Source organism: Callithrix jacchus, chromosome 5 (genome assembly GCF_049354715.1).
Source record: "Callithrix jacchus isolate 240 chromosome 5, calJac240_pri, whole genome shotgun sequence".
NCBI lineage: Eukaryota > Metazoa > Chordata > Mammalia > Primates > Cebidae > Callithrix > Callithrix jacchus.
The window spans coordinates 82,657,184-82,682,316 of record NC_133506.1 but is presented as its reverse complement, the minus strand read 5'-3'; the positions used below and the strand labels follow the sequence as shown (position 1 = coordinate 82,682,316).

At 58.4% G+C, this 25,133-nt stretch overlaps 2 protein-coding genes across 9 annotated transcripts in view; one reads left to right on the top strand and one right to left on the bottom strand.

Moving 5' to 3' along the window:
• The window catches only part of FLII (FLII actin remodeling protein), a 15,042-nt gene extending 8,697 nt beyond the window's left edge, over window positions 1-6,345 (top strand). For all 5 annotated transcript variants that reach the window (XM_078373116.1, XM_078373114.1, XM_035300147.3 and 2 more), the window contains 16 exons: window positions 1,144-1,226; window positions 1,352-1,426; window positions 1,678-1,761; window positions 1,840-2,011; window positions 3,187-3,291; window positions 3,371-3,562; window positions 3,860-4,048; window positions 4,137-4,276; window positions 4,361-4,598; window positions 4,716-4,870; window positions 4,956-5,016; window positions 5,124-5,252; window positions 5,338-5,444; window positions 5,529-5,634; window positions 5,775-5,840; window positions 5,922-6,345. In XM_078373116.1, the coding sequence (XP_078229242.1) occupies window positions 1,144-1,226; window positions 1,352-1,426; window positions 1,678-1,761; window positions 1,840-2,011; window positions 3,187-3,291; window positions 3,371-3,562; window positions 3,860-4,048; window positions 4,137-4,276; window positions 4,361-4,598; window positions 4,716-4,870; window positions 4,956-5,016; window positions 5,124-5,252; window positions 5,338-5,444; window positions 5,529-5,634; window positions 5,775-5,840; window positions 5,922-6,056 (2,037 nt within the window). In that variant the 3' untranslated portion in view covers window positions 6,057-6,345. The remainder of the gene's footprint in view (window positions 1-1,143; window positions 1,227-1,351; window positions 1,427-1,677; window positions 1,762-1,839; window positions 2,012-3,186; window positions 3,292-3,370; window positions 3,563-3,859; window positions 4,049-4,136; window positions 4,277-4,360; window positions 4,599-4,715; window positions 4,871-4,955; window positions 5,017-5,123; window positions 5,253-5,337; window positions 5,445-5,528; window positions 5,635-5,774; window positions 5,841-5,921) is intronic.
• LLGL1 (LLGL scribble cell polarity complex component 1) lies at window positions 6,306-25,133 on the bottom strand. 4 transcript variants are annotated; one of them, XM_002806786.7, is made up of 23 exons: window positions 24,984-25,133; window positions 20,831-20,928; window positions 18,593-18,674; window positions 18,367-18,497; window positions 17,091-17,249; window positions 16,849-17,011; window positions 16,620-16,755; window positions 16,325-16,379; window positions 16,036-16,190; window positions 15,713-15,936; window positions 15,488-15,555; window positions 14,302-14,455; window positions 14,123-14,227; window positions 13,241-13,533; window positions 12,632-12,779; window positions 12,227-12,380; window positions 9,533-9,828; window positions 8,760-9,024; window positions 8,482-8,596; window positions 8,204-8,310; window positions 7,855-7,975; window positions 7,662-7,741; window positions 6,306-6,968 (listed from the first exon to the last, which is right to left on the bottom strand). In XM_002806786.7, the coding sequence occupies exons 1-22, from the start codon at window positions 25,062-25,064 to the stop codon at window positions 7,663-7,665; spliced, it is 3,189 nt and encodes a 1,062-aa protein (XP_002806832.3). In that variant the 5' UTR covers window positions 25,065-25,133; the 3' UTR covers window positions 6,306-6,968; window position 7,662. The 4 variants fall into 4 exon arrangements, with proteins under 4 accessions (XP_002806832.3, XP_035156041.1, XP_035156042.1 ...); XM_035300150.3 differs by having other exon boundaries at window positions 16,620-16,752; XM_035300151.3 differs by lacking the exons at window positions 18,593-18,674; window positions 20,831-20,928.

Sequence of the window (25,133 nt, the reverse complement as noted above, 5' to 3'; positions counted from 1 at the left end):
ATTACAGGCATGCACCACCACACCTAGCTAAATTTTGTATTTTTTTTTTAGTAGAGATGGGCTTTTGCCATGTTGACCAGGCTGGTCTCAAACTCCTGAGCTTAGGTGATCTGCTCTCCTGGCCTCACAAAGTGCTGGGACTACAGGCGTGAGCCACCGTGCCCAGTGCCCAGCCAGATCTGTTTTTTGTTTTTGTGTTTTTTTTTTTTTTTGAGATGGAGTTTCGCTGCTGTTACCCAGGCTGGAGTGCAATGGCGCGATCTCGGCTCACCGCAACCTCCACCTCCTGGGTTCAGGCAATTCTCCTGTCTCGGCCTCCTGAGTAGCTGGGATTACAGGCACACGGCACCATGCCCAGCTAATTTTTTGTATTTTTAGTAGAGATGAGGTTTCACCATGTTGACCAGGATGGTCTCGATCTCTTGACCTTGTGATCCACCCGCCTCGGCCTCCCAAAGTGCTAGGATTATAGGCGTGAGCCACCGCGCCCAGCCATTTTTGTGTTTTTTAATAGAGTTTGCTCTTGTTGCCAAGGCTGGAATGCAATGGCACAATCTTGGCTCACCACAACCTCCGCCTCTCGAGTTGAAGAGATTCTCCTGCCTCAGACTCCCAAGTAGCTGGTATTACAGGCATGTGCCACCATGCTTGGCTAATTTTGTATTTTTAGTAAAGATGGGGTTTCTCCATGTTGGTCAGGCTGGTCTCAAACTCCCGACCTCAGGTGATCTGAGCAGCACCACCAAGGCCAGGTACAAGGACACTGTAGGGTCTTTTGTGTGAAGGAAAGGGGTGTGAGCCTCACTGATGACTCTGCATCATGCTCTCAGGCTCTTTGCAGAGAAAATTAACAAGAATGAGCAGAAAGGGAAGGCTGAGATCACACTGCTGGTGCAGGGCAAGGAGTTCCTGGGGTTTTCTGGGAGGTACTGGGTAGGGAGTCCTCTGAGCTCTGCCTTGGCCTCCCAGAGTGCTGAGATTACAGGCGTGAGCCACGGCGCCTGGCCAGATCTGCTTTTTTAAAACATCATAGATTTGTAGCACTCAATTCACCTGTATGCAACTCTGTACCACACCTGATGGGCGGTGTGGTTGGTGGGGGAGGGACAGCTCAGTGATGAAGAACCACACCCTCACACACAGGTGTTTGACAATGACATCTCCTACATTGAGGGTGGAACAGCCAGTGGCTTCTACACTGTGGAAGACACACACTACATCACCAGGTGAGACGTGTAGGCAGTGGGGAGCATGGAGCTGGAGTTGGCTGGAAAGGGGTGGAGAGGAGGGTATTAGGGATAAATTGGGCCATTGGTGCCCACACACCGAGCCACTCTTGCCCTGTGCCCAGGCTGTATCGTGTGTATGGGAAAAAGAACATCAAGTTGGAGCCTGTGCCCCTCAAGGGGGCCTCTCTGGACCCAAGGTGAGCCCCGACAATGTGAGGTGGGGGTGCTTCACCCTCAGCCTTCTCCCCATCAGTGGGGGCAGGTGTGGGCCTCTTAGAAGAGGAGGCCCTCTAACAGCCCCTTTAACTCCTGCCCATGACCTTGGTGGGAGGTCCCTGAGACTCACCCAGAAACCCCATAATGGGGGATTTGTTTGGTGGGGTCAGGAGTGTGGGGCGATCATTGCCCCATGCCCCATCACAGCTCCTTCTTGCCCCTTCCTGTCCAGGTTTGTTTTCCTGCTGGATCGAGGGCTGGACATCTATGTGTGGCGGGGGCGCCAGGCCACGCTGAGCAGCACCACTAAGGCCAGGTATGAGGACACCATGGGGTCTTTTGTGTGAAGGAAAGGGGTGCGAGCCTCACTGATGACTCTGCGTCCTGCTCTCAGACTCTTTGCAGAGAAAATTAACAAGAATGAGCGGAAAGGGAAGGCCGAGATCACACTGCTGGTGCAGGGCCAAGAGCTCCCGGAGTTCTGGGAGGCACTGGGTGGGGAGCCCTCTGAGATCAAGAAGCACGTGCCTGATGACTTCTGGCCGCCCCAGCCCAAGCTGTACAAGGTGAGCCCTGCTGCTGGGGTGCAGGTCTGGCCTGACCCATAGCCACCTGCAGCGGTGTGTAGCCCATTCCCCCAATCAGGACTACACACCACTGGAAGGTGTGTGGCTTCCATCTCAACCTTGGTGGGGAGAGGGTGCCACCTTCTGGACAAGGAACAGTCTGAGCAAAGGTCCAGAGGCTGGTTTTGAGAAGTGCATGAGGGAGTGTTTCCAGGATGGTGGGGCTGTAGGGGAGACAGAAGTGCCCAGTGCTAGGTCTGGAACCTTGGCTCAATTATCTGGGTGCAAGGAAGGCACCAGATTCTTGTGAACAGGAATGGGACAAGTTAGAGAATTCGAAATGGCATGAAAGCTGGGCGCGGTGGCTCACACCTGTAATCCCACCACTTTGGGAGGCCAAGGCAGGCAGATCACGAGGTCAAGAGATCAAGACCATCTTGGCCAACATGGTGAAACCCCATCTCTACTAAAAATATATTTTTTAAAAAAAATTAGCTGGGCATGGTGGCATGTACCTGTAGTTCCAGCTACTCGGGAGGCTGAGACAGGAGAATCGCTTGAACCCAGGAGGTGGAGGTTGCAGTGAGCCGAGATCATGCCACTGCATTCCAGCCTGGCGACAGAGCGAAACTCTGTCTCAAAAAAAAAAAAAGGAATGGCATGAAGGGCCTGGAGAGGGCAGGCAGGGAAAGTACCATTTAAAAGCCCTTCCGGACAGGCGCGGTGGCTCACACCTATAATCCCAGCTTTGGGAGGCCGAGGCGGGTGGATCGCGAGGTCAAGAAATTGAGACCATCCTGGTCAACATGGTGAAACCCCATCTCTACTAAAAATACAAAAAATTAGCCGGGCATGGTGGTGCGCGCCTGTAGTCCCAGCTACTCTGGAGGCTGAGGCAGGAGACTTGCCTGAACCCAGGAGGTGGAGGTTGCAGTGAGCTGAGATTGCGCCATTGCACTTTAGCCTGGGTAACAACAGTGAAATTCAGTCTCAAAAAAAAAAAAGCCCTTCTGAAAGGATATCCCTAAAAAGACCTTGATTGATGGGGAGAGGGAAACAGGAGCAGGCAGTGAGCCATGCTGCAGGGCAGGGCAGGGCTGGTTCTAGAGCAGGGGGCTGTGGGTGAGGTTCCTGTCTCCAGAACCCCTCCCTGCCATGCCCATCCTTCGTGCCAGGTGGGCCTGGGCTTGGGCTACCTGGAGCTGCCACAGATCAACTATAAACTCTCCGTGGAACATAAGCAGCGTCCCAAGGTGGAGCTGATGCCAAGAATGCGGCTGGTAAGAGACACAGGAGGAGGGCGCGGGCCTGGATCGCTCCCATTGGCCCGGCTTTGACCTCCAGGCTCCTGGTCTGCAGCTGCAGAGTCTGCTGGACACGCGCTGCGTGTATATCCTGGACTGTTGGTCAGACGTGTTCATCTGGCTGGGTCGTAAGTCCCCGCGCCTGGTGCGCGCTGCCGCCCTCAAGCTGGGTCAGGAGCTGTGTGGGATGCTGCACCGGCCACGCCATGCCACAGTCAGCCGCAGCCTCGAGGGCACCGAGGCGCAGGTGTGCTTGCTGCTCCGGAGGCCCCTCCCCAGGATCCTTCGCACCCCGACATGCTCCAATCCCTGTGGTTCCACTATCTCCCTACAGAGCTGGGCCCAAACCCACCTCCTCTGCTGACCGTGCTCAGGCCCCGCCCCCTCTGCTGCCCCTCCTACTACCTTTGTGTCCGAGGCCCCACCTCCCAAGTCCCGCCCTAGATCTCCCTGGGTCCCGCCTCTCAAGCCTCGGGCTACTTCCTCCGACCCCAACCTTGATCATGCCGTACCCCTCATAGTGAGTTGATAACCTCCCTGTCAGGTGTTCAAGGCCAAGTTCAAGAATTGGGATGACGTGTTGATGGTGGACTACACGCGCAACGCAGAGGCTGTGCTGCAGAGCCCGGGTCTCTCCGGAAAGGTGAAACGCGATGCCGAGAAGAAAGACCAGATGAAGGCTGACCTCACTGCGCTCTTCTTGCCGCGGCAGCCGCCCATGTCGCTGGCGGAGGTGGGGCAGGCCCCGGGGACGGGCGGGGGCAGGTCCAATGCACAGAGCTTGCTCACACCTGCCTCGGGTGGGGCTCTGCCATCCGTAGGCAGAGCAGCTGATGGAGGAGTGGAATGAAGACCTAGATGGCATGGAGGGTTTCGTGCTGGAGGGCAAGAAGTTCGCGCGGCTGCCGGAGGAGGAATTCGGCCACTTCTACACACAGGACTGCTACGTCTTCCTCTGCAGGTGCCACATCAGCACTCTCTTCCCCGAGTCCCTCCCCTGGTGCTGGGGGCTCGAGCCCTTGCTCACAACCCTCCAATCCGGCAGGTACTGGGTACCCGTGGAGTACGAGGAGGAGGAAAAGAAGGAAGGCAAGGGGGAGGAGAAGGCCGAAGGCAAAGAAGGCGAGGAGGCAACAGGCGAGGCAGAGGAGAAGCAGCCAGAGGAGGACTTCCAGTGCATCGTGTACTTCTGGCAGGGCCGCGAAGCCTCCAACATGGGTTGGCTCACCTTTACCTTCAGTCTGCAGAAAAAGTTCGAGAGCCTCTTCCCTGGCAAGCTGGAGGTGTGCCCCGCAGCTCGAGGCCAGGCGGGGGTGTGTGGTGGGGCCCAGATGGAGGTTTGGGTACTGAGGGGCAGGTGAGGGTCCAGGGAGCTCCCTCTAACGCTTCCGTATCCCCAGGTGGTACGCATGACGCAGCAGCAGGAGAACCCCAAGTTCCTGTCCCATTTCAAGAGGAAGTTCATTATCCATCGGGGCAAGAGAAAGGCAGCTCAGGGTGCCCTGCAGCCCAGCCTCTACCAGATCCGCACCAATGGCAGCGCCCTCTGCACCCGGTGCCTGGCTGGGGGAGGACACAGTGGTGAGCAGGGGTCAGGGAGCCAGGCCTGACTCCTTGCTGACACCCCATCCCTTCTACAGGTGCATCCAGATCAACACCGATTCCAGCCTCCTCAACTCTGAGTTCTGCTTCATCCTCAAGGTGGGGTTGTGGGTCTGAGGCGGGACTCCATGGACCAAGGGGTGGGGCGTTTGGTGGCTGAGCCAGCCTGGAACACCCCCCGACTCCCACCCCTGCACACTCCCCAGGTTCCCTTTGAGAGTGAGGACAACCAGGGCATCGTGTATGCCTGGGTGGGCCAGGCATCAGACCCTGACGAAGCCAAGTTGGCAGAAGACATCCTGAACACCATGTTTGATGCCTCCTACAGCAAGCAGGTCAGGAGGTGGGCAGGCAGGCGGGCACACACGGTGGGGAGGGGAGGGCAGGCAGGGCCCTGGGCTGGACCAGTCTTTCCCACAGGTGATCAATGAAGGCGAGGAGCCTGAGAACTTCTTCTGGGTGGGCATTGGGGCCCAAAAGCCCTATGATGACGACGCAGAGTACATGAAGCACACGCGGCTCTTCCGGTGAGGCCAGGGCCCTGACCCCTCCCCTCAGTCTTGCCACTGCTGCTTATGACCTCTGGCCTCACCTTGACCCTTGACTCCCAGGTGCTCCAACGAGAAGGGCTACTTTGCAGTGACTGAGAAATGTTCTGACTTTTGCCAAGATGACCTGGCAGATGACGACATCATGTTACTAGACAACGGCCAAGAGGTGAGGTGCTGTCACCGGCCCTGCCCATCTGAGATGCCCATAGGCTTGTAAATGGGAATTCTCAGACCAGGAGCTGGGGGATGGGGGTGGGGTGGTATTCCCAGGCACCCATGTGACCATCTGCTTGGCTGCCCCCACAGGTCTACATGTGGGTGGGGACCCAGACTAGCCAGGTGGAGATCAAGCTGAGCCTGAAGGCCTGCCAGGTGAGCTGGGTGGAGGAAGGGCTAAGGCAGGGCCTGTGGGCAGGGCAGGGTCATCACTCAAGGCTGGCTCTCCCTTGCCAGGTGTATATCCAGCACATGCGGTCCAAGGAACATGAGCGGCCTCGCCGCCTGCGCCTGGTCCGCAAGGGCAATGAGCAGCATGCCTTCACCCGGTGCTTCCATGCCTGGAGCGCCTTCCGCAAGGCCCTGGCCTAGGACAGACTGGCACAGCCCCAGGCTTGGTGAGGAAGAGGAAGGGGCCTTGTCCACTTTCTGCTAGCAGAGAATGTACTCAGGTGACAATGTCTGCCCCAGCCACACCCAGTGCCACAGTCCCCAGGAGCATCAAGTAGCACCAATGGGGGTGTGCCCTCGGGTCTGGGAAATCCAACTCCCTCCACAGTGTGAGCACACGTGTGAAACCCCCTCACTCCCCTGCCAGGTATAAAGCAGATGCAGCTGCCCTTTAAGAGATATTAAATGCTTTTATTTTCAATATTAAAAATCAGTATTTTTAATATTAAAATGGAACTAATTTTAACAAAATGACAGAAAAAAACCCCAAGGTACAATCTACAGGGAAACTCATCTTGGTCCTCCCACCCCACTACACGCACATCTGACTAGGGTGCCCAGCAGAGCTCCCAGTCACATCCTCGCGCATGCACGCGCATACACACACTCCCACTCACTCACTCACTCACTCATCACAGGCTGGGGACTGGTCCAGAAGCAAGTACCAAAATAGTTTTAGAAACAACTGTCCAGCCCAGATGCTAGAAAAATACTCTTTGCAAAGTGAGAGGGAAGGACGGTGTGTGTGGAGTGGGAGGTGGGTTGAGGTGCTAAGCCCCACCTGTCCTCTTCCCTAGGCAGCAGCCCCCACAGGGCAGCCAGATGCCTGCAGGAGGACTCAGTTCTGACCCGAGGCTCTGGGCCAAGTCCCAGGCCCACACCCTGGGGCTGGTGTCGCTCTAGGACCCCGGGTCACGAGGGACAGGACAGCAGTCCAGTGGAGCCTACAGGTTAGCAGGTGTGGGTCTATGTTAAGGGGCCAGGAAGTCGCCAGGGATCCAGCACTCCCAACTCCGAGCAGGGCAGGTGGAGGTCGGGATAGTTCTGGCCTTCCTGGGAGAGGGAGAGAAAAGGTATCAGCAGAAGGTGAGGGAAGGCCAAAGAGGACAGGTAGACTGCCACAGCACCCAGGCCACACAGGTGCCACCACTCAGTCTCCTCTGCAGGGCAGGCATGGCTCTTCAGTGACTGCCTGAGATGGGCTTGCTGAGTCTCTAGGTGGGTATCCGAGTGCCAGGACACATATGCCCCACTGAGGCCAGAGAGGGGTACCAAGGAGCTGGAAGGTGTCCATGTGCTGTGCAGGGTGGGGCCATGGTATACAGTCAGGTGGCTGGGAGCACGAGGCAGCAAATAACTAAGATTCCCAGATCCAGGTGAGGATCCACACTGAGACTCAGGCGGGTGGTCAGCCACTTGCTGGGCCCAACCAGCTCCCAGGCCCCAAACTGCTGCCACCTCTAAGTGGTTTAATCTGGTCTTGTCCTAGCCACCACCTGTCACATTGCAAGGGCTGAGGGGCTGGCCTTGCTTTTCTAATACCCAACCATAACATTTGTGTCTATGTGAGCCCCAAAAGTCCCCAATTGAGACACACTTTGGAAGGGAGCCAGGCTTCAGAGACTGCCACCATCAGAGGGGCCTGCCAGGGTCCCAGGTGGGAGACCAGGGCCAGGTGGGGCTCAGATAGGGCTGGAGGGGTGGATGCTACCAATGGTGAGGACCCGGGCCCCACCCCTGCAGCACCTCATTTGATCAGGATGGCACAGGCACGGGCCTCATCTTCTGCCAGGTTCCTCAGGTTCTTCTCAGACTCCTCAGAGGAGCTGCGAGATGGGGGTTGTATTCAGGGGTGGGGCGGGGGAGCCCCTGGCAGCCCTGGGGAGGGAGGCCGAGGGGACAGGGTAACCCTTCCTGTGGACCTGCCCACCAGCCTCACCCCAGAAAATCCTTCACATCTTCCACCGTGACGTCCCCTGTCGTGTCCAGCGTGGTGTCAGCACTGGTGGCTGAGTCAATGGACATGGGCGAGAGTGCGGCCTCAGGTGGCTCTGGGATGTCTGCAAGGAGCAAGTGATCAGCCCCTACCAGGACCTTTAGCACCCTCTGCACCTAGGGACCTGGGGACACAGGCCCAAAGGTAGCCAATGGCAAGAGGTGACACCCATGGGCACACAACTACCCCTCTCCTACAGATCCTGCCAGATCCCTGAGCTATGAGAGTCCTGACTCCCTCCCTTAGGGCACCGTGGGGCCAGGGCCTGGACCCATTTCATGCCCCTCCTCACCAGATCCCTTGCTGTGGGCTAGATCAGGGCTTCCACCAAGGCTCTGTGGGGCCAGCAGGATGCTTGGGGTCCCGTTAGCCTGGCTCAGCTTGGTTGACTCTCGGAGTCTGTAAATGCAGAGATAGGCATGTGGGGACCATAGGTGGGTGCCTTGAGGCTGGCACATTAGATCTCTGCACTCCCACTCCCAAGCCCAGGGAAGGCAGATCTTGGGGGTGGGATGAGAACTCGCCCTGGTCACAGGTCCCCCAGACCAGGGGCTGCCTCCATCCACACACCTGGCCTGGGTGGCATCATGGGGCCAGTTAATGTCCAGAGAGCAGAGCGGTTCTGTGATGTTCCGGGCACTTAGGGAGAAGCGTTCAAATTCTGATGGGGATATCAGGTAAAAGCCTGGGTGGACAGAAGAATGAGGACTGCAGTTAGGAGATGCCACCAACCACAGCTCCTCCGTGGGCAGGGCCTGTGCCCACCTGGAAGGCCCTTCCCAAGCAGCACTGGCCCTGCTCAGCTTGCTTGCCTAAGGAAGGCCTCTTTGGCCTCAGCCCCACCTCACCCTGGCCGTGGCGCGTGAAGATACACGAGGCGATGCCGCTGATGTCCTCCTTCCGGATGCAGGAGTAATGCACCTGCGGTCTCAGGCCAGGCACCGAGAAGACGTGGACATCGCCCAGGTTGGTGAGGCAGGCCAGGCAGGTCTCAGCATAGTCCTCGCAGGCCACACTGGCAAACGTGGCCAATGCCACCTTGCGCACACGACAGCCCTCATGGGCCGTGAGCTTGAACTTGGTCTTGGCGCTCACCTTGGGCAGTGTGAAAACCTGACAGCAGGTGGCCAGTGAGCACAGAGCCTGGCCCTGTCCTCATCTCCAGGGCCCCTCACCCTCATGGCTGCAGACCCACCAGCCCCCACCACAAAGCCCAGCCTCATTGCCACGTGGCCTCCCCTGCCTGTACACCTGGCTGGCCCTGCTGGCACTGCCCCACTAAACTCCAGACTTCACGTTGTACTCCAGAAACCTCCCAGGCCCTCAATCACAGAGTGCCTAGAGTTCTTTCAAGGCAGCATCCCTGGGGACTGGGCTCAGGGTTCTTGGCAGAGTACAGGAGCCTTGCAGGGGACAGTGAGATAGGACAGTCTTAGAGGAACTCAGCAGGCTGAGGGGGCATCAGAGTTCTTTGGGAGAAATTTTCTGCTGACTAGGGGTGTTTTGCTGGGGTGCAAGGGTCTTAGGGTCCCAGCAGTGGGGGATACAGGCAAGCAGGGGCTCTAGAGGATCCAATGGTAGGGTCCTGGAGAGGAGTCCCCCACAGCCCACAGTGGCTCACCTTGAACTGCTCCTCAGATGCGATGAGCACAGCATGACCACCCTGCATGTCAGGTGCCTGCGCCAGGTCCCGTGAGGCCTCATAGGGCTCGGGCAGTGGGCGGCCACGCCCATCCAACACGGCGATGGCCACCACAGGCGCCCGGTGCATCAGCTGCACTTCCTTGCCCAGCACGGCCTCCACTGCTTGCTCAGGCCGCTTTTCACCACCCACTGCTGCTGCCGGCACCTCTAGCGCATAGGCGAACACAGAGCCCGAGTTGGTGCCAGCCCACATGGTAGGCCCATGGTGGGCCCCTGCAGAAAACGAGCTCGTGAGGAGGGTGCTCCCTGCGGGCCAGGCATCTCCCCTGTAGTCTCCTCACAGACTGCAGGCACTTCCCGGCCTCTCTTGTACCTCTCCTTCCTAACTGTGACACCCTGGGACTCAGGGCTGGTTCCTTCCTGTCCCATGCCTCCCTGATGACCTCCAGCTTTGAGGCCTGAGATCCCAGCTCTAGGCTGCTAACTGCAGTCAGAGGCCAGGATGCAGCCCTCCTGCAGAGGCCCCAACAGCTAGAGCGCATCTGCACAGGATGCCAATGGGCACCCAAACCAGACCCTGAACCCTCTAGCTCCATCCCACTAGCTTCAACCCCCACATCAGTAAATGCAGCTCCATCCTAGCATCACTCACCCCCAAGCCCTACAAGCCCGACTCCTCTCTCCAGCCCTGCATCCCCTTGCTAGTCCTGTCAACAGACTGGAACCAGGCCCTCATGCACCCCACACGTGCGTCTTGTCTCACCCCTGCTTCACCCCGCCTTCAGTGTGTTCCCTACATGGCAGCCAGAGCCACCGAGCCTGGGGACACCTAGGACGCCCATCCACCGACCCTACTCTGCCTGTGTGAACTGAACCTCTGGGGGATGAGCTTTAGTGGAGAATCAGAGCCAAGCCCCGCAGAAGCCAGGGCAGACTTGGAAGCTCACCCACCTGCACCCTGATGACCTGATGAATCCTGGGGCAGTAAGTAAACATGCACAACAGGAGCCCCAGGCGGCCACGAACATGACCCTCCTTGGGATGGTGGAACAAGTTAAAAACCCCAGGCTGTCCTCTTCTGGGTCTTTGTGGTCAGAAACAACAAAAGCCAAAGAAACCCCCACCTCCAGCTCCATCCACCACATCCAGACAGTGGGAAAATCCACTGCACAAAGACCCTCGACAAATAAATGACATCAGAAAGCAGAGCTCGACCAAGCAGATGACACTCAGGAATTCACGTTGGTTCTACAGGGCATGATGTGAACAGTGGCTGTCAGTGACATCTGTCAGGCCCATGCTGAAGTACTCGTGTCTGGGTTTTCGTTTAAAATACCCCAGCAAGATAAACAGTAAAGAGTATGGGGGAGGGGGACGGCTTCTGTAGAGGCACATAACTGGTGGCAGGCAGGCAAGGTATGTGGGATAACTTTGCACCACTCTATTTTTGTGTATGTTTGAAATTCTCCCATTGTACAAAGTCAATGACTCAGCACATCCAGGACCTAGTCAAGAGTTCCCAGGCCACCAAGAGTCCAAGCCAGGTCCTCAGCTCTGGTTAGTACCAGCACCTCCCTGAGCCACACTCCTCGACCCCCACCGGCTCCATTCCAGCCAAGTGGCTGGGCAGCACCCACACATATCCCCGCCTCAGGGCCTGGACAAGGGCCAGTGCCCCTCACTGTCATACTCCAGGCCTCAACCTCCCTTCTCCTGGCTTAGATCTGAGAGGCTCACCCAGCTCACAACAACCCCTTACCATCCATCTCCCCCAGGAGGTCTGTGGGTGACCAGGCAACAAGTGGAACAAGTTAAAAGCCCGAGGCTGTCCTCTTCTGGGTCTTTGTAGTCAGAAAAAAAACAAAAAGCCAAAGAACCCCCACCTCCAGGTCCATCTGCCACATCCAGACAGTGGGAAAATCCACTGCACTCCCCTGGGGGAGCTGGATGGTAACGGTTTTTTTTCTGAGATGGTCTCGCTCTGTCATCCAGGTTGGAGTGCTGTGGAGTGATCTCGGCTCACTGCAACCTCCACCTCCCAGTTCAAGCAATTCTCCTGCCTCAACCTCCCAAGTAGCTGGGATTACAGGCGCTCACCACCACACCTGGCTAATTTTTATATTTTTAGTAGAGACGGGGTTTCAACATGTTGGCCTGGTGGGTCTCAAACTCCAGACATCAGGTGATCCACCCATCTCGACCTCCCAAAGTGCTGGGATTACAGGTGTGAGCCACCACGCCTGGCCACATTCAGTAAAACTTTCTTTTTTTTGAGACAGAGTTTCGCTGTTGTTACCCAGACTGGAGTGCAATGGCACGATCTCAGCTCACCACAACCTCTGCCTCCTGGGTTCAGGCAATTCTCCTGCCTCAGCCTCCTGAGTAGCTGGGACTACAGGCACGCGCCACCATGCCCAGCTAATTTTTGTATTTTTAGTAGAGACGGGGTTTCACCTTGTTGACCAGAATGGTCTCGATCTCTTGACCTAGTGATCCACCCGCCTCGGCCTCCCAAAGTGCTGGGATTATAGGCGTGAGTCACCGTGCCTGGCTCAGTAAAACTTTCAAACCTTTTGCAAGGTGCAGTCCCACCACCTCCCCTGCCACCACCCATCTCCTAGGTGGCCAACTGAGGCCAATCTCCCCAACCCTTGCCCTGCCCCTGCCTTACCATCTCGAAGGAATGTGTCAGCAAAGTACAAGCAACGCACAACACCTGACAGGGAGTCATCAGCAGAGCGGGGCTCAATGCGGCGCTGCACAGGCATCATCTCCACGTCGTGGGGGCAGGCCTGCTCTGCCAACTGTGCGTTGGCCTCCTGCAACTGCAGGGCGGGGGCTCCTGAACACGGTTTCCCTAGCACTCCAGCAGCCTTGCATCGTGGCTTACGCCCTACATTCTGTTACCATTCCCCCACCACCCTGCCCAGCTCATCTATCCCTCTGGAGGGCCCAGGGACTGCAGAGGGAGGAGTGCCATGAGATAAGCAGGCCCCCGGGGTCCCAGGCCAGGGCCAGGGCCAGGGCCAAGGCACAAGACACAGGCACAGCTCCCATGCAGCCTACCCCAGCTCACCTTGCTGATGGCATTAGCAGCCCGCTTCTTGCCCGAGACACGGCTCTTGCGAATGCGCCGGAAAGACTGGCGCAGCGACTTCTTCAGAGACTTCACCCGGGAGAGCGGCCCCTCCATGGCCAGGGAGTCATTGGGGTGAAGAGTGCACCTGGGGGCAGACAGGGTCCAGTCGTGCTACACAGCAGACTCCTGGAGTAGCCACCACACTCCTGCTGGCCTGATGAGGCACCTAGCTCAGGGAGTCACAGCCCCTCTGGGACGGTCCTGTGGACCCAGCTGCTGGTGGCACTGTGAACGTCCTTCTGCCAGGTTATTTCTTTTTCTTTTATTTACTTATTTATTTATTATTTTTTTATTTTAAGACAGGGTTTCACCATGTTGGTCAGGCTGGTCTTAAACTCCCAACCTCAGGTGATCCGCCCATCTTGGCCTCCAAAGTGCTTGGATTACAGGCGTGAGTCACCATGCCTGGCCGCTGCCAGGTTATTTCTTACGGGGCAATGGAGATTAGTGGGACCTTTGCCACACCAAACACTAGAGGCGGAAACAGAAGCCCAGACCCCATCTTGCTGGGGGCTCCAGCTGCCCAGCCGCCCCCACCCCACACACCTGGCCAGCACAGGGCTCTTGCGCTGGTAATCAAATAGGCCAAAGCCATGACTGGTGCCAAAGGCCACGAGGCTCCACTCGGTGTGGAGTGTGACAGCGGTGACAGCAGCTGGCGGCAGGCACTGTACCAGGACACGGGGCTGGAAGCCAGCAGGCCAGGGCAGCAGCCCTGTGCGTGGGCTCAGCCGCTCATGGCCCTTCCATGTGAAGCCCTCACGGTCCTGGAGGAGGTCCACGATGGCCACGCTGACCGCCTGCTCCGCCGGCACATCACTGAGCTCCAGTACCAGCACCTGAGTCCACAGCCAGGCAGGCGGAATGTCAGCACAGGGGAGGGGCTGCCCAGGGCCCCACTCGGCCTGTAGCCTCTGAAGCAGCCCCAGGTACCACCAAGGTGGTTCTAGGACTGTCTTCAGTTCATCAGCCAAATATGCACTCACTGAATGCCTACTGTATACCAAGGCCCTTGCTGAGCACCAAGGAACACAGTGGTGACCAAGACACACTAGTCCCTGCCCTCTGAGAGCGAAGTGCCCATCCTTACCCTGAGCCTCTGTCTCCCAGTTAGCAATAAGGGCACAGTGAGCACTTCCTGTATGCCATGAGAGCACCTGAGCACAGAATGGGCACGAGTTCCTGCCCCCTCTTCAACACTCTGTGTTTCCCGACCCCCGGCCAGAACCTGATTCAAGGCCCCCAGCAACAGGCCACTTCCTATCTGTCCTCACCCCAGCCAGCCCCACCAGTCCCACCAGGAGCCCTATTCCCACCTTGGCTTTTGCCTGTGCCAGTCCATCTCCCCCTCCACCAGACCCTCCAGTTAAGACCCATCTCCAGAAAACCCTCCCTGACATCTCCAACCCAGGGCACACCCAGCCCTACCTGGCCTGCAGTGCCAGCCACCACCATCTGGGCTGTGTACTTGCAGAGAGCAACCTTCTGCACACCAAGCCGGGGATCATCACTGTAGGGATCGAAGCAGCCCACCTGGAAGGAGGGGAAGGAATGATGAGTCCAGGCAGAGTAGGGACCAGCTCCTCAGGGCCAGGGGAGGGGCCCACCTTGCGGAATGGTGGCCAGTCGTCCTCAGCAGCCTGGGCCAGGCTGTCAGCGTGCTCACAGTCTGTCTGGAAGAGTCCGGCTGTGCTCAGCTTATACAGTGGCCGCAGCGCCACACCCGAGGCATCCCAGAACCTCACAGTGCCGTCCTCATGGCTGCAGGGAGGGCAGATGTCAGGGCCACCCCTGGGTTCCTGGAAGGCCTGTACAACCCCTCCATTCACTTATCCGATGACCACTCACTAAGCACATACCGCGCGTGCCAAACACTGACTGGAATCCTATTGTTATGACAAGCAATAGGCACCTACTGTATACAGCACAGGCGCACTGTGCACCCGCTCTATGCCAGGCCACATGAAACACATACACGTGGGCCCTTTAAACCAAACAGGGTGGAAATGACCACCCTGATTAAAAGGAAGTAGCAGAAGGGGACATGCAGAGAGCAGAGGACTATAGGGGTTCTGTCCACACTGGAGCACTTATCAAAAGTGATCAAGAGCAAGGGCAGTCACAGAGTGTGGGGCATCCCAGGGGGAGGAGCTGTCTGGGGCCCAAGACAGCCACGTAGGTGGAGGAGCAGGAAGACTGCAGAGGCTGGGAGGAAGCAGGGAGGGGCAGGGGAAGGAGCAGACAAATCTAGGGCACAGCCTTAGGACACAGCTGCAGAGCCCAAGCAGGGCCCCAGGCGGTGGTGAGAGCCCAGAGCCAGGGCATGAAAGGTGTGTGACTGGCTGAGACACTCCAGCAACCCTGAAAGCCACAGTAAGCTCTTCAGCAAGGAAGGGCACACCAGAGCCAGAGGCCTGAGGGTCCCAGCACAGGTGGGAGTGGGGGCAGGGCAGGAAGTTGGGGCTTGAGTCACCGGGCACGTCAGTGCCCGCCAGGCCCAGGTTGGGCTCTCTGGCACCTTCCCTGGGTACCTCAGTGTGGGCCAGCCCAGATTTTCCAGTCCCAGGGCAGGCAGGCTGGGTGGGTGGAGCCCTCAGGTTTGGTAGAGCTTAGTTCCAGGCCAAAAGGCAGAGCAGGGCAGCCAGCACCTTGAACCAAGGTCCAGGGAGGTTTCATCCCAATCCACCCTAGGCAATGAGGAACTACCTGGTTCCACCAGGGGCCAGGCCTGAGTCTCCTGGGCTCTCCCCCAACAGCAAGGGGCCCCTCACCCACATACGCATGCACACCTACCCGGTCAGCAGCAGCCCTCGCTGCAACGGCTCCTGGGCTAGGTTCCGGCCCCCAGTGATGGGCCAGCTCTGGGAGGGGGTGGCAGAGATGTGCACACAAGGTTAGGACAAACATCTTCTCCCTCTCATCCCACGCATGGCACATTCTGACCCCCAGGCCTAGAACTGGAACACTCCCCACTCATCAAGACTCCACCCTGCAAGACTCCCCAACCCCCGAACACACCAAGGCACTGGAGACAGGCTGGGGGCTCTGCTGCTCGCCAGCGCTCACTATGCGGGCCCACAGCTTGGCGGGGACATTGGCCACATGGGCCGAGCAGGTGATAGCAGACGAATGCAGTGGGGCCAGGTATGGGGCGGGCACCGCTGGCCAGCCAGGAGTCTGCAGGTCCAACACCACCAGCTCCTCTTCCAGCAGCACAGCCAGCGCTTGGGGGTCATCAAATTCTGTGGGATGGAAGGGCCATGGGGTGAGTGCAGCCACAGGTGGCAAAGGTGCCAGGTGGGGCTGGGAAAGGGTAGGGTAGGGCAGGGCAGGGCACCCACCATCCTCAGGCCGAATACTGTGTACAGTGAAGAAGTCGATGATGCGGGAGGTGAAGTCCAGCGTCACCAATGTCTCAGCTCGAAGCACACTCACACAGTGGCGGTCACCATAGCTGGCACGGGGCATGCCACCACTGAAGATGATAAAGTGGCCCCTGTGTGTGGAGGGAGGTGTGAGAGCCATGAGCCACCTGGTTCTGGAGTACATACTGCATGTCCCAGGCAGAGCCCACCCTTCCAGCCCCCATCGAGACCCAACTCACATCGGACACCCACTCCCTTGACCTACCCAGATTCACAGTTCCGCCACAGAATCTTGTTGATGGCCTTGCAGGGAAAGGGGCCTGGGGGGTGGGACAGCATCAGACCAGACTCGCTGGTGGTTCTTAGCACTTCTGCCATTCCTCTACTGCTCTCTACCTTGCAGCTGCCTCCTGCCTCCCCGGAAAGTCGTGGGGGGTGGGGGAGAGGCACACTGCCCCCAGACCAGGCCCTCAGGGGAGTCACTCCTCAGCCAGTTTGGCTTGGCTCAGTGGTGCCTCCTCCTGTCACCACCCTCTGGCTGAAGCCTCCCCAGCACTCACCGTAAGGTGTGGTGGCCACTGTGGGCTGCAGCATTGGGGAGCTGCCGGTATCCACAGACCAGACAGCGTAGCTGCCATCGCTGTGCGAGCTGACGACAGTGCTGCTGTCACGCCCCCAGCATAGGCTCTCCAGCTGCTGTGGGCAGGTGTGGGCAAACAGGCAGGCATGAGCCATGGTGGGCGTGCACAAGGGTCCCAGGCTGAGGGGACACAGGCCTCACCCACCTACCTGATTCCCCAGGAAGACGTGGTCCGCACACTGTGAGGCCTGGTTCCAGATGACCAGCAGGCCCCGGCTGTAGCCAATGAGAATCTTCGTGGGGTGCCACAGGTGTCCCTGGAGCGACTCCACAGGGCCCAGCGCCTTTCCGCAGCGGTAGTCATCTGGCACGCTGTGAAGAAAGGTGGGTGTGAGCCAGGAGAACCTCCCGGGCATAGAGTGTGTGCTAGGAAGCCCACCAGGCCTCTTACCTGCGCAGAACCTCGCCTGGGGCGAGCGTCTGCCCCTCAAGCAGGGTCAGGGTGGTCACATCCAGGAAGAAGACACTGCTGCCCTCAGTGCCCAGGGCTGCTATGTCGCTGGCAGCCACTAGCAGGACCACTGTGACTCGAGTAAGGCTGGGTGGTACACTGCAGGTAACAAGGGGAAGGGAGTGAGGGTGGGAGCCCATCCACCTGCTGAGGTGGGGTGTGAGGGGCTGGGCCACTGCTGATAACTCATCGCTGGTTCCACAGCACACACTAGGGCCTACTTACAGAGCCACCCCAGGAAGACATGGGTCATAATCAGCCCGCTCAATTATTCATCAGGATGTCAGCAGGGAGACAGATAAAAATAGGCTCCCCAGGTCTTGCAGACTGAGCTCCCAGCTCCTCCCACCCACCAGGAGAGGACAGCAGGAACCAGGGCATTGCCCAAGCCAGGACCAGGAGCTCCTCCCTGAGCCCCACCTAGGAAACGTGCTGCCAACCCTCAGATATCTCCTCACTTCACAGGAGGGCCCCAGATACCCCCATCTGCAGAAGCTGGGAGGCACCAGGAATCCAACCCTGGGTTAGGACTCCCTTATTCCAGCTATTTCAGGCAGGGCTGGGGAGAGGGATGCCCCCTACTCTCACTCAGCTGGGGCATGCTGCCAGCACCTCACCAAACACAGCCCATGGGACCCTCCATGCCCTCAAGCCTGTCCTCTCACCTATGCAGAGAAAGGCCTGTCTCCCACCCACAACTGAGGGGCCAGGGGACTCTTGCTGTTATTTTACTGGCTTAGGCCCTGCCCCAAACCCCTAGATACCCCCATCAATGTAGTAAGTGTAGTGCCAGGCCTCAGGTCCTAGGAGTTTGGCATATAATGCATATACCTCCTGCTGTTCACAATGTTAACTACTTGCTCACCTCGACTCAACCCAAACTTCCCATTTAACCTGAAAAGTTCGCAGAGTACACCTCACTCACATCAGACACCCACTCCCTTGACCTACCCAGATTTACAGTTCCGCCACAGAATCTTGTTGACGGCCTTGCAGGGAAAGGGGCCTGGGGGGTGGGACAGCATCAGACCAGACTCGCTGTCTGCAGGGTCCAACAGCTGCAGCCTAGGACCCAGGCACGGCTCAAGGCACGGCTCCCTGAACCCAGCCCCTGCTAGCAGCTGCCCGTCCCCATGCTGCCTTTACACAGCAGGCTCTCAGAGCCTCCCTGGATCCTCCCCGCCTGGTGGTTGGCCCCAGCCAAGTTCTCCAGTACCTGGCACCATCAAAGCCGGGACGGCTGGGCAGCTGGAAGCTCAGTGCCTCTTCCAGGTGGGCACAGCCATTATGGTGGACAATCTCCCACAAATGCAGGCTGCTGTCATCAAGCAGGGTCAGGAGGCGGCCCTGGTATATGAGCAGAGATGAAAACTGGGCTGGCCTAGGGGAGTGAGTGGATATGGGGGCCACAGGGAGCTGGCCAGTGGGATGCAGAGGCTCACCTGGCCGGGCAAGAAGTGCATCTGTGTGACGGTGGCTGCATCCCGGTGTAGGCCTGTGAATTCCACACCAGGAGCACCATAGCTGAGGGTGGCGGGTCAAGGTGGAAACAGGCATAGACCAGGAAATCATGGCAAGAGATACCCAAGGCTCCTCCTTCACCCAGACTATTTCTGGTGGGCCCCACCATGGGCTGACCATCCAGGAGTCATCTCTGAAGAACGGAGGCCCCCTCCCTAAAGCTCCCACCCTGCACCTCCACAGTATCCCCAAGCTGGGTGTGCAGGCTCCACTCACTCCTGCAAGTCGGGTGCTGCTATGAGACCTTCACTTCCTGTAAACTGAGTCAGTGACTCCCACGCCTTGGAGGGCTGTTGCAGATCAAGTGAGAATACACACGCCCAGCAGGCTTGGCCTCAGCCTGGTGAGAGGCTGGGGCTTCGCTTCACTTCAGCCCCAGGTGTCTGTGGGCTCTGGGAGCTGTGCCTCGCCAGATGGGACCAGGCAGGCCAAATATGCAAGGCCAGGCCTGGACAAGAAAGCCAGAGGGGAGGAGAGTTCAGCCTGCCTTTTCCCACAGCTTCAGGCCAAACTTCAGCCATGGGTAAGAAAACCCACCTCCCTCCGAGGCAGGCAGCCAACAACCGCCACCATGAGGGAGGAGAGACCCTAGCCTGCCCATTCAACAGATGAGCACAGAGACTTGGAGGGGTCGGGTGACCTGCTTGAAGTGCCCAGTGTCAGTGCCTGAGTCCCAGCAACTCCAGGGCTGATGGTGAACTGCAGGGCGGGCCTGAGGGCCCCCAGGACAGAGGATGCAGGGGAGTCAGCAACGTTGCCCCAGTGACAACACAGGAGCCGTTGCCTAGAGCTTGAGCTGGGATTCCCTACAGGCCTGGCAAGGAACTCTGAAGAAGGGACAAAAGAGGGGACAGGAGCAGCTGGGCAGTAACCAGGGTCGTCAAGGAGATGGGGCCAGCCTGGCAGGAGGAGGGACAGCTTCTAGTGACCAGGGCTGGCCCTATCCAGCCTCAGTTTCCCAATCTGAGGGGCTCCAGGCAGTGGTCAGGGGAAGCAAGGAAGGGAAGGGGACCCCGGGCTCCAGCCTCCTTTCTGAGGCTCAGTCTCCTCATCTTTATGAGCCCGAGGAACAAGCAAGTGCACAGGAGACCCCAACACAGGAGGAACATCTGAAGGCTGCAGGGACATGTGTGGATGCAGCGCAGCACCCGCAGGGGTTGGAGCAGCAGGCAGGCAGCAGGGCATGTGGGCCCAGAGCACTGCCCCACTCACCCTACGGGTGCTGCTGGGGCCATGGGAGAGGAGAGGACATCTCAGCCCATCTGCATTACCCAGAGTAGGCAAGGAGTCCCGCCCCTTCCTGGCCAGTGCCCCAGCCCTGAGTTGAGAAGACCCCCCTCCCACACCCTCCCCTTTCCCGGCATTGACACATTTTCTGGGAAGTGATGTCCGAAACCAGGGTACTGAAAACCAGAGGGCCACACAGGAGGGGTGGGGGTCGGCACTCCTCACCAAGTCTCCATCAGCCAGACCCTGCACCTTGGTTGCCCCTAGAGCAGTTGGGGTGGGATTCTCCAGGGCCGGCAAGAAGGCACTGAGCTGCCGGTCTGGCCCCCACCCCCACCCGGCGCCTGCAGGGAAAATGCCCGCTTTGTGCAGCTCACACAGCCCATTGTGCAGCAGCCAGGATCCAGGTGGGGGCCGTGCTGTGCTCACCATGCCGAGCCTGGCACTGCCCCCAGGCCCCTTGGCTGCACACATGTGTCTTCACATTCATATATGTGTGTGCACCAGCTCACCAGGGCCCCCAGCCCACCTGCCACCCCCTCCACGGGTATCACAGCCCAGCCCCCTGGCCTGGCCTTCCCAGTCACAGTTGCTGGGATGATGGCAGGGTTGCCTAGGTAACTGGCTGGCTGACATGTAGCAAGGGACAGCTGTGGCTACTGAAAAGTAAGCCCCCATCACCCATCTCTCAGGCAAAAGGACCCCTGAGATGACTCATCTCTGCACAGTTGTCCCAGGTACAGAAGCCATGCCAGCCTCCAGCAAGATCCCAGCACTTACTGTAGTGTCCACAGAAGCCCCCACTACTGCCCATCAGAGCACCTCTGTCCTCCTCTTGAGCTGGACACTGCCAAGACTGGGACCCCAGAACACAGGGAACTACAGGCAGGTGGTCCTGAACAGATCCTTAACACCTATCCTGCAAAGGATACATCTTGACAGCCCCAGACCTGGTGCCAATGGCCATGATGCGAAGTTCGGGGTCGAAGGCCAGGGCGCTGGGCTGGTTGGGGAAGCCATGCTCCACAGTCTGTGAAAAGGGGAGGGCTGCTGGGGGTAAGCACTCCCAGGTATCTGTGTCTTGGCCCATCCCAAGGACCACCCCAAGGCAGCCTCCAGGGTCTGCATCTGACACACTGGGGATAAGAGCCAGGTCTACTCACTCTGTGCCTCAGTGTCCTCAACTGTGAAATGGGTTATCATGCCTCCAGTTGGTGGGGAGGTGGCTAAGCCCCTGGACTCCACCATGACTCTACCGTGTGCATGGCCCTCCCCTTGCCAAGCCCCTGCGTCCCTCAATGTACACGGGCTCATGATGACCCCACTGCATGTAGGCTCTAGCAACCAACAGGTTAAGCAAGGCTCACAGAGGTGCAGGCACTGATGAGGCCCCACCTGCCCTGTGAAGGGCTCCACACCCCATCCTTCAAGGCACAGACTAAAGCTTGGGGAGGAGTCCCACATGATGTCCATAATGAGCCCCAAACACAGGCCTGAGTGGAGGTCACAGGTCAAGGGAGAACACCCAGGATCAGCCAGGCAGAGACTTTTGACTCCTTCCAGACACAGGGAGACAGAGGCCCAGAAAGAGGTAGCTTTCTGCCTGGACCCTGAAAGCGTCATCCCACCTCCCCACCTGGCAGCAGCTGGGCAACATGATTCCCATGCCCATCAGTGGCGGAGACGGTGTTAAGGGGGTTTGTGCACCTAGAGTGTCCATGGGCAGGTCCCCACCCACTCCCCTGCCCCTTTCACAGCACAGCCCCTTCTCCATCAGTCTCCTGTCTTTAGCTGGCTGTGCCCTCCCTGGGAAGCCTGTACAGCTGAGCTCCAGCCCCATCCTGAACACCAGTGCAGGACACCCCACACTGGCCACTGGTAACTCCTTTTTCATTTCTTTCTTTTTTTTTTTACTTCTACCACTGGTAACTCCTGACCCACTGACTTGGGCAGACGCACATTTGTAAGAAATCCCAGTTCCCAGCCTGTAACCCCAACCTCCCTCCCTGCCTCCCTCTGCCCATCCAGGTGGGGACTGAGACCTCTGGGTAGCTGGTTTGGTCACCGCCTAGCTGTTTGGCCTTGGGCAATTCACAGTACTCTCCAAGTCTCAGTCTGCCATCTGGGCCCTGAGGACAGTAAGCCCACCTAAGGACAGAGCTGGCCATTTGGCTGGGGCTTCTCTCTCCCACCCATAATGCCACGCCCTTGCTGCACCTGACCTTGTCTAGCCAGTCCCTCACCACAACCAGGGTCCAGAGACAGGACACTGCAACACAAACCCCCACGGCTTTTCCACTTTCCAGCATCTGCTTCCCTCATACCCCACATCCAACCCATTTCTGAGCCCCAGAACTCAGTTTCAAAACATACAGAAGTCACTCCCTATCCTGCTCCAGGCCCCACCATCACCCGCCTGGATTGGTGCTCACTACAGTCTCTTCCTCCACAGGGGCCAGAGAGATCCTATGGAAACCACAGCCAGATCATCGTCCCTCCCCTGCTCAGGATCCTCCTGGGGATCCCAGCTAAGGGAGGCTTGTGCCTCCGGGCCTTTGCACCTACTGCCCCTCTGCCTGGAACGAACTTCCCCCAACACTTCCTGTCGCTCTCGGAAGTCACCTCCTCAGAGAGGCCTCCCTAAGCCATCCTGGCTGCAGCAGCTGCCCTGGCCACACCTCTCACCTCCTTGCCTTGCTTTATTTGATCCACAGAACTGGCTACCATCCCAACTACTGCCAATTTTACCTTTTTTGCTTTGGCTTTTCACTGTCTCCTGCACAAGTACATCAGCTCCTGAGTTAAGAGAATTTGTCCTTTTTGGTAACTACTGTTGTCCTGAGCACCTTGGAGACCTCACACACAGTGGGGCTCAGTATTAGTTAACAGAGAAGGCAGATTCCACAGGCAACGTGTGGGCTGGGCTGCGATTTGAACCCAAGACTCGGGAGTCCAAAGTCCCCGCTCACTCCTGATCTGTATTCTACCCCCCAAACTCAGGAACCAGGGGCTTATTCCCTAGCAATCACCTATTGCCCCCTTTGGTGACTAAGTCCCTTCCCCAAGACCACCCCACTTCCTGCCACTGCTGCCCACACTTCTACTTAGTGGAGGGCCCTTACCATCTGCCACCCCAAGGCTAGCCAGAGTGGGCTGAGCTTCGCCCCCAGCTGTCTCCAGTCCCAACTGCACACCCCAGTTCACTGGCTGAAGATATGTCATTTAGGCCAGGCACAGTAGCTCATGCCTGTAATCCTAGCACTCTGGGAAGCCAACATGGATGGATCTCTTGAGCCCAGGAGTTCAAGACCAGCCTGGGCAACATGGCTCTACAAAAAATACAAAACTAGCCAGGCATGGTGACACGAGCCTATAGTCCCAGCTACTCAGGAGGCTGAAGTGGATCACCTGAGCCAGGGAGGTTGAGGCTGCAGTGGGCCTCAACCCACTGTACTCCAGCCAGAGCAAGAGACCCTGTCTAAAAAAAAAGTGACATTTAGCTCTGTGCCTGTTCCCGTCTTCCCCTGAAGGGCCACTCTCCTTTCACCTCACCCTCATAGCCTCCCTGGCACAGAAAACAGGCGCCATCTGGGGACTGCGGAGCACCAGCTTCCCTCTGAGCCCCTCTCAGGTTCCCGGCAGGTTCTCAGCAACATGTGAGGGTCCTGGCAGCTCTCACTGGCAACCACTGCAGACCTCGGCAGGGAAACCCTGATCCCTCCCAGGGCCTCTACAACTCCAGGTCCCGCCGTCCCAGAGCCTCCTCCAAGACAAGAGGCAGCCCAGGGAACCTGGCACAACACTGGCCCAGGATCACAACAGCCCCTTGGAAAAAATCCCTGCCCTACACGGTTAAAATCCAACCCCACCAACACAGGAACTCAAGAAAGATACTGGCTGAGCTCACTCTGTGACTCTGGGCAAGTCGTCATCCCTCTCAGAACCTCAATTTTCTTACCTGTATTTTGAACTCTAATTTCGAAGAGCAGTGTGAGGCTCTGGGGTAAGACTGAGAACAAAACCAACGCCCCCAGAGCAGTGAGCCAGGAGCAGGCTGAGGCCCTGCTTGAACATCAGTGCAGAGGGAGGCAGGGGCTGGGGCGGCCCCTTTCCCTGACCGCTTGTGTCCCACTAGGGGAAAGGAAAGAAAAGCCTCCACCTCACTCCACCTTGGTGCACAGCAGCAGGACAGCTGGCCCATGTGGCACAGGAAGCCAGGGCCCACAGTATGAAGAAAAGTAGCCTCATTTCGCCGCTAGGGAAACTGAGGCCCCACGATTTGAAATGCAGTGTAGTATACAGCCAGCCATGTCCCCTGGACTGGGGGCCCCGGGCAGAGCAGGGCAGAGCAGAGCTGGGCAGAGCTGGGCAAGGCAGAGCCTGGAGTAGTGGGGGAAGGAAGGAGAGGCTCCTTGAAGGGATTTCCCAGCCGCACCCCCCACAGCTGCCTTGCCCCCACTAACCCTCTTGCCTTCCAGGGTGCCAAAGCACAAAACAAACCGGGGCCCAGGGCTGTCCCAAGGGCCGAGCAGGAACGCAAAGAAAAAGGATAAAAGACAGAGTGAGCGAGAGAGTAAGAGGCCGAAAGACTCCAGAGAGACAGAGACACGCAGAGAGACAGGCAAAGAAAACTCAGAGACGAAGAGGCATAAAGAGACATGAGAGGCAAGAAGATAAAGGGAGACAGGCAGAGATACGCAGGGTCCGAGATAGATACCCCCAAACATAAAGGCACAACTGGGGCGAGGGCGCTGGTCAGCGACGGAGAGAGAGGGACAGAGACACAGAGACAGGCAAAGAATCTCAGAGACAGAGAGACCCAGACACACAGAGACGGGCAGAGCCAGGGCCAGGGCGGCCCGCAGAGACTCAGGGAGCAGACACGGAAAGTCCGCCGGAGACCCAGACCCACCCAGAGTCGGAACGAGAGCGGGGCCCGCCGAGGGGGCGCGCGGCCCGGCACCCGCCCCGCGCCGCGATGCACGCCAGCTCCCGCCCCCCGGGCCCGACGTGGCTTCGACCCCGGGCCCCCAGCCCGGGCCCCTGGCCCGCCCCCTCCCGCCCTAGCCCGGGCCGCTGCCGCACCTTGTTGAAGGCGAAGAGCTCCTGCTTGAGCTTCTCGCGCTGCGGGTCGGCGCCCTGCCGCCGGAACCGAAACTTCATCATCTTGCGCCCGGCTGCCGGCGCCGCGCCCGCCGCCGCCGCCGCTCGCAGGATGCGCCGCGCGGCCCCGCC